Here is a 16,249-nt window from a genome sequence, read left to right on the forward strand (position 1 = left end):
TACATGGACAGACAGTGGACAGTGTTACATGGACAGACAGTGGACAGTGTTACATGGACAGACAGTGGACAGTGTTACATGGACAGACAGTGGACAGTGTTACATGGACAGACAGTGGACAGTGTTACATGGACAGACAGTAGACAGTGTTACATGGACAGACAGTGGACAGTGTTACATGGACAGACAGTGGACAGTGTTACATGGACAGACAGTGGACAGAGACTGAGAACGTGATCACCTTTATCATCTTGTGTAAAATGGTGAATTTACGGTGACGTGACTTGCTTGCCCTCTCTCTATCTTCCCATGGCAGCTGAGCTGAAATAGTGAATGCATTGAGAATGAGAAATGATATCTCCCCAAACTAAGTTATTTTACAGCACCTCAGCTCCCCATAATACATTGCTGACAGCGGGAATTTCCTGTAACACTTTTTCAAACTGCTGGCATTGTTGACTTAAGGCAGATTCCATCTGCGGAAAAATCCACTCTCAGATTCTGTTGTTATCGCGCTCGACTACGTTATCGCCTTAAAAGGCGTTCTGTGTGCCGGTATGCATATTTATAGGTCATTGTCTTTTATTTTCAGGTCAGTTATTTTTAGGATGTTTATCAGCCAGTACTAATGTCACATGTCACATATAGGCCATGTCAGCCATGTCACATATAGGCCATGTCACATATAGGCCATGTCAGCCATGTCACATATAGGCTCAGATATACATTAAGTCCCAGAGGTCTTTGTGTCTGGAGGGTAAATAATGAGGTACTGCGTTATACTGAAAGCTAAGTGTTTCTCTGTCCCCTGAAATGCTAACTTGGGCCTATGTGTTATATGATGAACAGCCTTGCCTCACAGACAATACTTTTGTATCATCACAATCCTCTCTCCAAACAAAATGGGGTTTTCACCTGTCGTCTGTCCTACCATATCCAGGTTGGGTACCCTGGCCCCCACGGCATTCCCGCTATGCACAGTGGAGGGTACTCTCCCCAGGCCGGTGTTCTGGACCCTCAGGAGGCCTGGAACCACCACCGACCAGGAGACGTCCCCATGTGGTCCCCCAACATGGAGGTGAGAGAGAGCTCCACAAAAATATACATGTGTACTCTCCTTACTATGTGGTTTTGCCAATTGTATTCAGGGGAAATTGCTGAATTTCATCAGCTATTGTCTCAGCTTGGTACATCTCTAGCAATCACAGATGAGGCTTAATACTAATCCACTATCCTCTCTACCTCCCTCTCCCTCAATCCCCCTCTCCTTCCCTCCCCCTCTGCCTGTCTTTAACCTCTCCCAGGACGGAGGTGCGTTGGACATGCGTGGTCTGGGCCAGGCGCTGCCCCCCCACCTGATGGAGGAGAGGCTGATGCAGCAGCAGCAGCAGATGGAGGAGGACCAGCGCTGGTTGGAGCAGGAGGAGTGCTTCCTGGTAAAGCTTACCGTATGCTTCCCAGTCGAAACAGTTTGTGATGTTTTTATCCATTTTGGTCTTCGGCAGGTTTTTTTTGGGGCTGTTCGATCTCACAACATTTTTTATTGAGGCTTATTGGAGCTTGGTAGCTGAAGTTTACGCCCCTTCGTCAGTGATTGGTCAACAGTAGGGATTTGTCAAATTAAATGTTTGTTGTCATTCAACGACAGAAGACTAGTTTTCATGCACATTTTTTCACTTATGAAATACTGCACCAAACATTAGTTAGACGTAAAATTGCACAACTAAGTCCTCCTCTACAAAAATGTCAAAATTAAGGAGAGATTTCTTGAGTTGTGTTAGATTAATTCTGACTATTTTGAGGAAGCGGTACTTGTCTCAAAAGGGACAAAAGGTAGCATTGCCGCTTTTTTCTAGTTTTTTAAACGACTGTATTTTAAGTATGCGAGCGAGCAGAGACGTTCACTCCGCCTAGCTATGTATGCAGACACCTTAACAGACCCTTATTCACCACCTACTGACACACACGCGCACCGTCCTGAGAGAAAGGGAGAGAGAGATAGGTTGAGGACCAGCGCTGGCTGGAGCAGAAGGAGATCTTCCTGGTAACAGCCTCTTATCGACCTTATTCACCCAGTACCATCTGGCTACTTCATCTTTTACCCCACACTGGCTCCCTCTCGCTATCATGCTAAAACACCAGCTAATACACTCTCAATCTCACCTTTGGTTATTTGGATCCCCAATTAGGATGTGTATTAGCAACAGCACCTTTCATCCTCTGTTTGTACCTCACTAACTCCTGCTGAATAGAAACATATGCTCTCTACCTCAGTCTACACCCTTGTTGTCAATCACCTGATCCTTGTGACTGAGAGACATACTCTCTCTACGTAAGATGTAATGTCAATTTAATGTTTTTTAACCTTTAATTTATCAGGTAGTTATACAGAGACCAAGGTGTCTTTTACAGATGAGCCCTGAATTACAGAAATTACATAAAATACACACATCAATATAAATGCAAAATGCAAACAGGAAGAAAAACACGGTCATAAAAAACAAACACATTCATCAGTAATAAGGTCCTCAATCAGCCTTCTGAGTTGACCTAGAGACACCAGAACATCACATTCATCAGTAATAAGATCCTCAATCAGCCTTCTGAATTGACCTAGTGACACCAGAACATCACATTCATCAGTAATAAGATCCTCAATCAGCCTTCTGAGTTGACCTAGTGACACCAGAACATCACATTCATCAGTAATAAGATCCTCAATCAGCCTTCTGAATTGACCTAGAGACACCAGAACATCACATTCATCAGTAATAAGATCCTCAATCAGCCTTCTGAGTTGACCTAGTGACACCAGAACATCACATTCCTCAGTAATAAGGTCCTCAATCAGCCTTCTGAATTGACCTAGAGACACCAGAACATCACATTCATCAGTAATAAGATCCTCAATCAGCCTTCTGAATTGACCTAGTGACACCAGAACATCACATTCATCAGTAATAAGATCCTCAATCAGCCTTCTGAATTGACCTAGTGACACCAGAACATCACATTCCTCAGTAATAAGGTCCTCAATCAGCCTTCTGAATTGACCTAGAGACACCAGAACATCACATTCATCAGTAATAAGATCCTCAATCAGCCTTCTGAATTGACCTAGTGACACCAGAACATCACATTCATCAGTAATAAGATCCTCAATCAGCCTTCTGAATTGACCTAGTGACACCAGAACATCACATTCATCAGTAATAAGATCCTCAATCAGCCTTCTGAATTGACCTAGTGACACCAGAACATCACATTCATCAGTAATAAGATCCTCAATCAGCCTTCTGAATTGACCTAGAGACACCAGAACATCACATTCATCAGTAATAAGATCCTCAATCAGCCTTCTGAATTGACCTAGTGACACCAGAACATCACATTCATCAGTAATAAGATCCTCAATCAGCCTTCTGAATTGACCTAGTGACACCAGAACATCACATTCATCAGTAATAAGATCCTCAATCAGCCTTCTGAATTGACCTAGAGACACCAGAACATCACATTCATCAGTAATAAGATCCTCAATCACTCTTCTGAATTGACCTAGTGACACCAGAACATCACATTCATCAGTAATAAGATCCTCAATCACTCTTCTGAATTGACCTAGTGACACCAGAACATCACATTTATGAACATTTAGAAGATCTTTCCAGAAATAAGGTACAAGAAACTAAAAATGGATTCACCTAATTCAGTAGAGACAAGGAATCTGAAAAGTTAGCAATCCCTGATACCGGGGGCTGGTAACTCATAAGTCTACAGTTTAGTAATGATGTTAGGTACGGTGGAAGTTTTTGTAGACATCAAATAGGGACAACCAACTTTCTGGTAGAGAATGCAGTGATGAGCACTAAAACTGTCTCCCGTAATAAAGCTAATGATAAACTGCATCTAACAGCTATAATGAAGTGTCAGCTGTGTTCATATAGATGATGTCGCCATAGTCTAGGACCGTCGACTGAATAATCTGCTTTCTATTTAGCAAGGGACGGGACCTTCTATAGAGGAAGACCATTTTTGTACTCAGCTTCGTAACTTACTATTTATTACATTTTTTATGTTACCTTTATTTAACTAGGCAAATCAGTTAAGAACAAATTCTTATTTACAATGACGGACGACGTTGGGCCAATTGTGCGCCGCCCTATGGGACTCCCAATCACGTCCGGATGTGATGCAGCCTGGATTCGAACCAGGGACTGCATTGATGCCCCTTGCACTGAGATGCAGTGCCTTAATCAATATGGAGCCCTAATCAATATGCTTTTTAAAAGACAGATATTAATCTATCCAGATGCTCAGATATTTGTGAGGAGGGACATGATCAATATGGACACCATCCAAAATTCATAATAAAATAAATCATCCGTTAATTTTGCACTCTAAAAAACAATATATACTTAGTTTTACCTGCAGTCAATACTAATTTCAAGTCAATAAGGTTTTTCTGTAATTCAATGAAGGCAGACTGTAGTTCAAATAGAGCCTTGTCAACCGTGGGGGCCATAGCATAGACAACAGTGTTGTCGGAATACAAGAATACAAGTGCAGGTTACAAGTCAATATTGTTAATGTTAACAGTAAAAGGTACAGAACCCAAAATGGACCCCTGGGGGACACCTTTCGTTGTGTCCAGAACCTGATTTTAAACCATCAGTAGATACACATTGAGTTCAATCTGTCAAGTAATTTTTAAAGCAGTTACATGCAGCCTGATCTAGGCCAATTTGAGGGGGGCAGGAGTACAATGATTCAGCAGGCAGGGGGGCAGAGAGCTGCAGCAGAAATGGATCAAGCATATCAGCCCCAGTTGATGTAAAAAAATAATAAATCCATCTTAAGCAAGGCAACTAGCACATTACAGATAGTAAATTGTTGAAATGAAAACAAAGATTCACTAGAAGTTGACGGGTTAACTGTCAAGTCAGCTAGAGGCGGGCAGAGGGAAGAGCAGTCGATTGACTGACCAGGGTCAATTAAACCACTGTTTCTCTCACATAAAAAGCCTGCCGAGATGATAAATGATTAAAAGCATCACTTATCCCATTCTTCTCATTTATGATGCCAGATTCAGACAGAACTTGCTTAGCAGGGAAGAAGAGGAATTTGTACACTTCCGTGCATTTACTGTTTTCAAAAATGAAGGATCACCAGCGGTCAAAGATAGAGCTTTAAAAGGATTTTTGATTTAGCTTTCTTAATCAAGATAGTACATCTGTTTGTCTGAAATATTGACCGTCTACTACAGAGTCAGTTTTCCTTGCTTTGACCCAGGCCTGAGTTGTCATCTGGATGACAGATAGATCTAACCTTTGGTTTTATTTCAGAGCTATGCATTGTTTCAAAGGGTCGTGTTCATCTGGAGGAATAAATATTGAGGAGAAATGTTGTAGAGCCAACGCAGGGTCAGGAATACAGGAGACAGAGTAGAACATGGCATGTTAGAACCTTACCTTTGTTAAATGTCCCTTAATTAAACGAAAAGTCGCTTTTTTGCTGATTGGTATCTCTAATACATATTATGGGATAATGATCACTGAGATCATATGCAAATACCCCACTAGACAAATATTTATGGTGGTTATTAGTAAGAATTCACATTTAGCCTTGTGGATTTTGAGATCAATTGAGTATTATCCAGAGCAACTTACAGTTAGTGCATTCATCTTCAGATAGCTGGGTGGAGACAACCACTGATCACATTTAGTGCATTCATCTTCAGATAGCTGGGTGGAGACAACCACTGATCACATTTAGTGCATTCATCTTCAGATAGCTGGGTGGAGACAACCACTGATCACATTTATCACATTTAGTGCATTCATCTTAAGATAGCTGGGTGGAGACAACCACTGATCACATTTAGTGCATTCATCTTAAGCTGGGTGATAGCTGGGTGGAGACAACCACTGATCACATTTAGTGCATTCATCTTCAGATAGCTGGGTGGAGACAACCACTGATCACATTTAGTGCATTAATCTTCAGATAGCTGGGTGGAGACAACCACTGATCACATTTAGTGCATTAATCTTCAGATAGCTGGGTGGAGACAACCACTGAGCACAGTTAGTGCATTCATCTTCAGATAGCTGGGTGGAGACAACCACTGATCACAGGTAGTGCATTCATCTTCAGATAGCTGGGTGGAGACAACCACTGATCACAGGTAGTGCATTCATCTTCAGATAGCTGGGTGAGACAACCACTGATCACAGTTAGTGCATTCATCTTAAGATAGCTGGGTGGAGACAACCACTGATCACAGTTATAGTAAATACACTTGGGTTTGCTTTTATTTTATTCAATGAACTGTTATCCAGTCAGTCTTTCCCAGAAGCATCATATCAGTAGTATGCCGCTGACTGTTTAGTTGGGGTAAACATCTGGATTGGATTACAGTGTCACGCACACTAGTGTTTTCTCTACGAGCTCAATCTTTAGCCCGTCCCCCTCCTGGGGTTGTTTGTCTCTGCTGGAGGAGATCCAGATCATTGTTGTTTTCATTCAGTGAAATAAGGTGGGAAGAGTGATCTTCTCCCTAGCTGTTTGATATGGAGAGAAAACAAAGCTGTAAAGGTGCGTGGGTGGTGTGTGTCTGTGTGTGAATGTGTCAGAGAGACCCGAACTCTGACCACAAACTCATCTCCTGAGGGAAAATCAGGGATCAGTCAGCATTCTAGAACCCTTCTCTTTTCTCTGGAGAGCTAGACTCTCTGGAGAGCTAGACTCTCTGGAGAGCTAGACTCTCTGGAGAGCTAGAGGATGGTTAAAGATGACAGTAGTGCTACCTAGCTGCTGTTGGCTTTACATTTCATATTTAATACTCATACAATCATATGATCCATGTCCAGAATAGGCCATCTACATTGTTTGAGCAATATATTGAAAATTACCTTCGTGGAAATAACACATTGATAAAGGATACAATTTGTGTCCCTTGAAAATGTTTATGGTGTTGCCGCGTCCAACAAGACAATTGCATAGGACTTAAGAGTTTTCTAAACTGGATTTAAAGGGATCTTTAACAGTTCTGGTATTTGAGCAGCCAGCCTCTGTGATAACAGTCCCTCCACCCCTTCATGATCCCTCTCCCTACCAGAAGGCTTTCCTGTGGAAAATATTTTGGTCTGCGTCTGTTTATCCACAGCCCCAGCCAGCCAGGGTTCAGAAAGAGAGCAATCATTAATGCTGCCGGTTTCATTTGGCCGCCAGATATTGTGGTGAAGATGGGTGGAAATCTCAGCCAGTGTTCATGCTGTTCTCAGAATTAGAAAGATCCTTTAGGCAGATCTGGCAACGGAACCGACAACACTGACGTGGTCATCCTTTGTATACCTTAGCCACTGTAGCATTTAGACATTCACTATCTTTATTCATGTGATTTGTGTGAAATATTTGGTTTCATATGATTATGTATTCCTGTACACAAATAAGGGTTGAGATCGTCAACTGGGAGAAAGTAAAGGAGGGAGGGAGAGAGGGAGAGCGGGAGAGAGGGAGAGAGGGAGGGGGAGAGAGAGGGAGAGAGAGAGAGGGGGAGAGAGAGGGAGAGAGAGAGAGAGAGAAGGAGGTCTGGCACAGAGCAAGAGGAGTCTGCTGTGGGATCAGTCTCTGCATGAATCCGTCAGACACGTTTAAACCTTCCTCATCCAGCAGCAGAAACTTCAGACTGTTGTCTCACTCTGCCGATGGGACCACCGCTTTCCACAGAGCTCAGAGGATGCACCTTTTCAAGTCCTGCTTTGGAAAACCGGTACAGATCATGGCTGGGAAGGGGTGGTGGTTGTTTAGGTGGCTTTCTGTGTGGATTTGTACTGCTGGTACTTGGATACCTGGAAAGATGTTTAACTCTCAACAAGGTGCTCCTGAAGCTCTGAAGATTCCTTCTGTGCATATAGTTATCTCACTGCACTGTCTGTGTTTGCATATCTTTGTGGTCAGTCAGGGTGGCATAAATATATTTTAGATTGTACTGGATGGATGATTGGTTGATTTGGTATTGTTTGTTGGTAGCAGGGAATGAGGGTTAACACAGCAAGATAAAAGAACAGATCCGTTTCAAACGGAATTGTGAGTTCTATGCTCTCATGGAATTAAACACTAGCGAGAAATCGGCAGTCATGTCATCTTATGTTGTAAGAAACAGACTCTATAGTATTCTATTTAAAGGCTACTGTAACAATGGTTTTAGTGATAAATGAGGTTTTAATCTTTGAGGTTGTGGTTATGAGGTGGTCAGATAGTAGCTAGCTAGTTCTCTGACCCTCTGCTATGTGTTCTCGTCAGAAGCCAGAATCCAGGAACTCGCGGGGCAGCATTGACAGGGAGGACTGCAGTCTCCAGGGGCCGGTGAGTTTCCCATGACCCACCGTTTGTTTAGGTTCATACCCCCAGAGGGACGGAGCAGGACATATTGTTTTTCAATAAACCAATGTATTTATTAAATTTTTCCATTTCAATAATTCTTCCAACAGACATTTTGTCTGAATTTTATAGCGCTGGCCTCAGTAATATACACATATACTACCTTAGTAATATACACATATACCACCTCAGTAATATACACATATACTACCTCAGTAATATACAAATATACTACCTTAGTAATATACACATATACTACCTCAGTAATATACACATATGCCACCTCAGTAATATACACATATACTACCTTAGTAATATACACATATACTACCTTAGTAATATACACATATACTACCTCAGTAAAATACACATATACTACCTCAGTAATATACACATATACCACCTCAGTAATATACACATATACTACCTTAGTAATATACACATATACTACCTTAGTAATAAACACATATACTACCTCAGTAATATACACATATACTACCTTAGTAATATACACATATACTACCTTAGTAATATACACATATACTACCTTAGTAATAAACACATATACTACCTCAATAATATACACATATACTACCTTAGTAATATACACATATACTACCTTAGTAATATACACATATACTACTTTAGTAATATACACATATACTACCTCAGTAATATACACATATACTACCTCAGCAATATACACATATACTACCTCAGTAATATACACATATACTACCTTAGTAATATACACATATACTACCTCAGTAATATACACATATACTACCTTAGTAATATACACATATACTACCTCAGTAATATACACATATACTACCTCAGTAATATACACATACACTACCTTAGTAATATACACATATACTACCTCAGTAATATACACATATACTACCTTGGGGATGTTCAGTCCTGGTCCTGGATGTCCCAAACACGTCTGTTTTGTCTTTCTACCTGGTAGTTAATTGCACTCACCTGGTGTCCCAGGTCTGAGTTAGTCCCTTGTTAGAAGGACAGAAAACTAGAAGGGTTTCGGCCCTCCTGGACCGATATTGAACAGCCCTGTTCAAGCTGGACACTCTGAACCAGCCCAGTCCCACTAGGCCGACATATTGGGACTAGGGAGGGTGGGAACTGAACTGTGGCAACAGTTTCTCATGCCATCATCTCTCTCTGCTGCTGGATAATCTTTAAAAACAGGCGTCAGCTATAGAACACCCACAAACCAACCAGACCCATTTACACAGTAATTACAGAACAAAACTGTGGGTCTCTGCTCTGAGAAGAGGAAACATCCGAATGTAGATGGGAGAAGAAAACACCATAGTGTGTTAAAATCAAGAGAAAAGAGGGTTTTGGGGAGGAGCTGGAGAAATGTAGCTGTCTGCTTGTCTCTGAGGGTCTGAGATATGCTGTGCTGTTAGCCACATGGTCCCCACAACAACACTGAAACACACTGGGCCCATGGGAAGCCCTAATCCAGAGTGCTGTTGGAAAAGCACAGTCAGCCAGCCAGACAGACAGAAAAGTGCCAGTGTGCCTTTCTAATCATTTGTTTGCGTTTCTATGTTTCCCCTCAGACAGGAAACATATACCAACCAGTGGGACTGGGGAAACCAGGTAAGACAGTCCTCAGCACATATGTCACTACACATACTGGAATGGCAACATGAGTCTATCTACTCTGTGTGTTCTGATATTCGTGTATCTTTCTCTCTTTTAGACACACACACACACACACACACACACACACACACACACACACACACACACACACACACACACACACACACACACACACACACACACACACACACACACACACACACACACACACACACACACACACATTAACTCTCCTCCTTCCTCTCTCACTCCTCTCAGAGCATGTGGCCCCTCCTAAGAAGCCTCCTCGTCCTGGAGCCCCCAGCCACCTGGGCAGTCTGGCCAGCCTCAACCCTGTAGACAGCTACAACGAGGGGGTCAAGGTACAGCAACACTCACAGCACCAAGACAACACTGTCTTAATGTCTTACTCCAGGGTCACCATCACAGCACCAAGACAACACTGTCTTAATGTCTTACTCCAGGGTCACCATCACAGTACTAAGACAACACTGTCTTAATGTCTTACTCCAGGGTCACCATCACAGTACTAAGACAACACTGTCTTAATGTCTTACTCCAGGGTCACCATCACAGTACTAAGACAACACTGTCTTAATGTCTTACTCCAGGGTCACCATCACAGCACTAAGACAACACTGTCTTAATGTCTTACTCCAGGGTCACCATCACAGTACTAAGACAACACTGTCTTAATGTCTTACTCCAGGGTCACCATCACAGTACCAAGACAACACTGTCTTAATGTCTTACTCCAGGGTCACCATCACAGTACTAAGACAACACTGTCTTAATGTCTTACTCCAGGGTCACCATCACAGTACTAAGACAACACTGTCTTAATGTCTTACTCCAGGGTCACCATCACAGTACTAAGACAACACTGTCTTAATGTCTTACTCCAGGGTCACCATCACAGCACCAAGACAACACTGTCTTAATGTCTTACTCCAGGGTCACCATCACAGTACTAAGACAACACTGTCTTAATGTCTTACTCCAGGGTCACCATCACAGTACTAAGACAACACTGTCTTAATGTCTTACTCCAGGGTCACCATCACAGTACTAAGACAACACTGTCTTAATGTCTTACTCCAGGGTCACCATCACAGTACTAAGACAACACTGTCTTAATGTCTTACTCCAGGGTCACCATCACAGTACTAAGACAACACTGTCTTAATGTCTTACTCCAGGGTCACCATCACAGTACTAAGACAACACTGTCTTAATGTCTTACTCCAGGGTCACCATCACAGCACTAAGCCAACACTGTCTTAATGTCTTACTCCAGGGTCACCATCACAGTACTAAGACAACACTGTCTTAATGTCTTACTCCAGGGTCACCATCACAGTACCAAGACAACACTGTCTTAATGTCTTACTCCAGGGTCACCATCACAGTACTAAGACAACACTGTCTTAATGTCTTACTCCAGGGTCACCATCACAGTACTAAGACAACACTGTCTTAATGTCTTACTCCAGGGTCACCATCACAGTACCAAGACAACACTGTCTTAATGTCTTACTCCAGGGTCACCATCACAGCTTGGTTGAGCGTGGTCCTACATTTGTTTGTGCTATTTGTATTTGTATTTAGTATAGATCCCCATTAGCTGCTGCCAAGGCAACAGCTACTCTTCCTGGGGTTTATTATGGATCCCCATTAGTTCCTGCCAAGGCAGCAGCTACTCTTCCTGGGGTTTATTATGGATCCCCATTAGTTCCTGCCAAGGCAGCAGCTACTCTTCCTGGGGTTTATTAGGGATCCCCATTAGTTCCTTCCAAGGCAGCAGATACTCTTCCTGGGGTCCAAACATATTAAATAATTTACATTACATATAAAACAAAAAATACAACGGTACATCATATAACATTATTACACCACTACATATCTACAATACAACATTTTTAATACAACCATACAACAATATCACAATGTGTGCGTATGCATGTGCCTGTACCTTTGTGTGTGTCTCTTCACAGTCCCTGCTGTTCCATAAGGTGTATTTTTACTTGTTTTTCAATCTGATCTGATCAGTTACCTGATGTGAAATAGAGTTCCATGTAGTCATGGCTCTATGTAGTACTGTGTGCCTCCCAAAGTCTGTTCTGGACTTGGGGACTGTGAAGAAACCTCTTGTGGCATGTCTTGTGGGGTATGAATGGTTCTCTGAGCTGTATGCTGGTATTTTAAACAGACAGCTCGGTACATTCAGCTTGTCAACACCTCTTACAAAAACAAGTAGTGATGAAGTCAATCGCTCTTCCACTTTGAGCCATGAGAGATTAACATGCATGCATGCACTGTGGCTCAGTATGGCGCTTGCAACGCCAGGGTCGTGGGTTCATTCCCCACGGGGGGACCAGGATGAATATGTATGAACTTTCCAATTTGTAAGTCGCTCTGGATAAGAGCGTCTGCTAAATGACTTAAATGTAAATTAATGTTATCTCTCCGTGGGGCCTCCCGGGTGGCGCAGTGGTCTAGGGCACTGCATCGCAGCCGGTCCGTGGGGCGATGCACAATTGGCCTAGCGTCGTCCGGGTTAGGGAGGGTTTGGCCGGTAGGGATATCCTTGTCCCATCGCGCACCAGCGACTCCTGTGGCGGTCCGGTCGCAGTGCACGCTAACCAAGGTCGCCAGGTGCACGGTGTTTCCTCCGACACATTGGTGCGGCTGGCATCCTAGTTGGATGCGCGCTGTGTTAAGAAGCAGTGCGGCTTGGTTGGGTTGTGTTTCGGAGGACGCATGTCTTTCGACCTTCAACTCTCCCGAGCCAATACGGGAGTTGTAGCGATGAGACAAGATAGTAATTATTAACAATTAGATACCACGAAATTGGGGAGAAAAAGGGGCTAAAAAAATTAAAAATAACAAATATGTTATCTCTCCGTGTACTTTTAAGGGCTAGCCGTGCTTCTCTAGTCTGAGCCAACTGCAATTTTCCCAAATCCCTCTTTGTGGCACATGACCACACTACTGAACAGTAGTCCAGGTGCGACAAAACTAAGGCATGTAGGACATGCCCTGTTGATAGTGTTGTGAAGAAGGCAGAGCAGCGCTTAATTATGGACAGACTTCTCCCCATCTTAGCTACTGTTGTATCAATGTTTTGACCATGACAGTTTACAATCCAGGGTTACCTCAAGCAGTTTAGTCACCTCAACTTGCTCAATTTCCACATTATTCATTACGAGATGTAGTTGAGGTTTAGGGTTTAGTGAATGATTTGTCCCAAATACAATGCTTTTAGTTTTGGAAATATTTAGGACTAACTTATTTCTTGCTACCCATTCAGAAACTAACTTCAGCTCTTTGTTAATGGTTGCAGTCATTTCAGTTGCTGTAGTAGCTGACATGTATAGTGTTGAGTCATCCGCATACATAGACACACTGGCTTTACGCATCTCGTTAGTAAAGATTGAAAAAAGTAAGGGGCCTAAACAACTACCCTGGAGCATTCCTGATTCTACCTGGATTATGTTTGAGAGGCTTCCATTAAAGAACACCCTCTGTGTTCTGTTAGACAAGTAACTCTTTATCCACATTATAGCAGGGGGAGTAAAGCCATAACACATACATTTTTCCAGCAGCAGACTATGATCGATAATGTCAAAAGCTGCACTGAACTCTAACAAGACAGCCCCCACAATCATTTTATCATCAATTTCTCTCAGCCAATCATCAGTCATTTGTGTAAGTGCTGTGCTTGTTGAGTGTCCTTCCCTATATGCGTGCTGAAGGTCTGTTGTCAATTTGTTTACTGTGAAATAGCATTGTATCTGGTCAAACACAATTTTTTCCAGAAGTTTACTAAGGGTTGATAACAGGCTGATTGGTCAGCTATTTGACCCAGTAAAGGGGGCTTTACTATTCTTGGGTAGCGGAATGACTTTAGCTTCCTTCCAGGCCTGAGGGCACACACGTTTTTGTAGGCTTAAATTGAAGATGTGGCAATATTGTCCTCTATTATCCTCAGTAATTTCCCATCCAGATTGTCAGACCCCGGTGGCTTGTCATTGTTGATAGACAACAATAATATTTTCACCTCTTCCACACTGACTTTACGGAATTCAAAAGTACAATTCTTGTTTTTTATCATTTGGTCAGATATACCTGGATGTGTAGTGTCAGCGTTTGTTGCTGGCATGTCATCCCTAAGTTTGCTCATCTTGCCAATGAAAAAGTAATTGAAGTAGTTGGCAATATCAGTGGGTTTTGTGATGAATGAGCCATCTGATTCAATGAATGTGATCAATACATGTTGATGATTTCATTCCAGTTCTGTTTGTAAATACCCTGGTAGGTTGACTGACAACCTCAACCAGGTTGCAGGCACTGGTTACAGTTTTTTCTTGAGTGGGTAGCTTGATGAAAGCCAGTCAATATTTAAATCACCCAGAAAATATACTTCTCTGTTGATATCACATACATTATCAAGCATTTCACACATATTATCCAGATACTGACTGTTAGCACTTGGTGGTCTATAGCAGCTTCCCACCAGAATGGGCTTTAGGTGAGGCAGATTAACCTGATCAGGTCAGTGGTCAAGACGGCACAAATAGATCTGGGACCAGGCTACATGACTCATACCTAGGGCTACACTAGGAGTAGCAGGACCCAGAGTTTCTCCCGGTCAGGTGACATGCTCTAGGAGTAGCAGGGCCCAGAGTTTCTCCCGATCAGGTGACATGGTCTAGGAGTAGCAGGGCCCAGAGTTTCTCCTGGTCAGGTCACATGGTCTAGGAGTAGCAGGGCCCAGAGTTTCTCCCGATCAGGTGACATGGTCTAGGAGTAGCAGGGCCCAGAGTTTCTCCTGGTCAGATGACATGGTCTAGGAGTAGCAGGGCCCAGAGTTTATCCCGGTCAGGTGACATGGTCTAGGAGTAGCAGGGCCCAGAGTTTATACCGGTCAGGTCACATGGTCTAGGAGTAGCACGGCCCAGAGTTTCTCCCGGTCAGGTCACATGGTCTAGGAGTAGCACGGCCCAGAGTTTCTCCCGGTCAGGTCACATGGTCTAGGAGTAGCAGGGCCCAGAGTTTCTCCCGGTCATGTCACATGGTCTAGGAGTAGTAGGGCCCAGAGTTTCTCCCGGTCAGGTCACATGCTCTAGGAGTAGCAGGGTCCAGAGTTTATACCGGTCAGGTCACATGGTCTAGGAGTAGCAGGGCCCAGAGTTTCTTCCGGTCAGGTCACATGGTCTAGGAGTAGCACGGCCCAGAGTTTCTCCCGGTCAGGTCACATGGTCTAGGAGTAGCAGGGCCCAGAGTTTCTCCCGGTCAGGTCAGTGGTCAGGAAAAGTTCTTGAGCCTGAACCCTCATCCTCAGGGGAGTTACTGAAGTATCACTATAATGTTGTATGACAAAGAGACCAGTACTTTAACATTGAGACAATGCATGTGCTTTTGGTTGCTATGGGTTACTGCTGCCGTTTCAAGCATGCTTTCTATTTCTTACCGGACTATCACCAGTTCCTTTTAAGTTCTGACATAAATACGTCCTCCCAGTTTATTAAGGAGCTGAGAGAAATCTAACCTATAGCCAGATTCAGAGCAGATGGGGATCTGGACAGGAAAAGCTCTGAAAACATGTCAGTATTTCCCCTGCTTCACCAAGAGCCCAGGCGGTTAAAGTTGCTGCTAGTCAACAGAACGGGGTTCCTAGATCAGCTCTCTCCCTCCCTCTCTCTCAGCCAAGCCTCAGACAGTACAGAGCAAAGCTAGCCCAACCCAAAGTACTCAGACAAATGTAGATATTCACACTGAAGACACATGTGGATAGATATATACACTTACAGAAGTCATATGTGGATAGATATACACACTGAAGACACACATGTGGATAGATAAACACACTTACAGAGGTCACACATACAAACAGTACCAGTCAAAAGTTTGGACACACCTACTCATTCACAGGTTTTTCTTTATTTTTTACTATTTTCTACATTGTAGAATAATAGTGAAAACATCAAAACTATGAAATAACACATGGAATCATGTAGTAACCAAAAAAGTGTAAAACAAATCAAAATATATTTCATATTTGAGATTCTTCAAAGTAGCCACCCTTTGCCTTGATGACAGCTTTGCACACTCTGGCATTCTCTCAACCAGCTTAACCTGGAATGCTTTTCCAACAGTCTTGAAGGAGTTCCCACATATGCTGAGCACTTGTTGGCTGCTTTTCCTTCACACTGCGTTCCAACTC

The 16,249-nt window shown here is 42.9% G+C and overlaps 1 protein-coding gene across 16 annotated transcripts in view; it reads left to right on the forward strand.

The window, feature by feature from the left end:
• LOC139555236 (focal adhesion kinase 1-like) overlaps positions 1–16,249 on the forward strand; it is a 219,602-nt gene that overhangs the window by 194,656 nt on the left and 8,697 nt on the right. For 15 of the 16 annotated variants that reach the window (XM_071368874.1, XM_071368875.1, XM_071368868.1 and 12 more), the window contains 5 exons: positions 941–1,078; positions 1,305–1,436; positions 8,308–8,370; positions 9,978–10,017; positions 10,282–10,385. In XM_071368874.1, the coding sequence (XP_071224975.1) occupies positions 941–1,078; positions 1,305–1,436; positions 8,308–8,370; positions 9,978–10,017; positions 10,282–10,385 (477 nt within the window). The remainder of the gene's footprint in view (positions 1–940; positions 1,079–1,304; positions 1,437–8,307; positions 8,371–9,977; positions 10,018–10,281; positions 10,386–16,249) is intronic. The other variant, XM_071368863.1, reaches the window with a different exon arrangement.

This window comes from Salvelinus alpinus, chromosome 26, assembly GCF_045679555.1.
Source record: "Salvelinus alpinus chromosome 26, SLU_Salpinus.1, whole genome shotgun sequence".
Taxonomy (NCBI): Eukaryota; Metazoa; Chordata; class Actinopteri; order Salmoniformes; family Salmonidae; genus Salvelinus; species Salvelinus alpinus.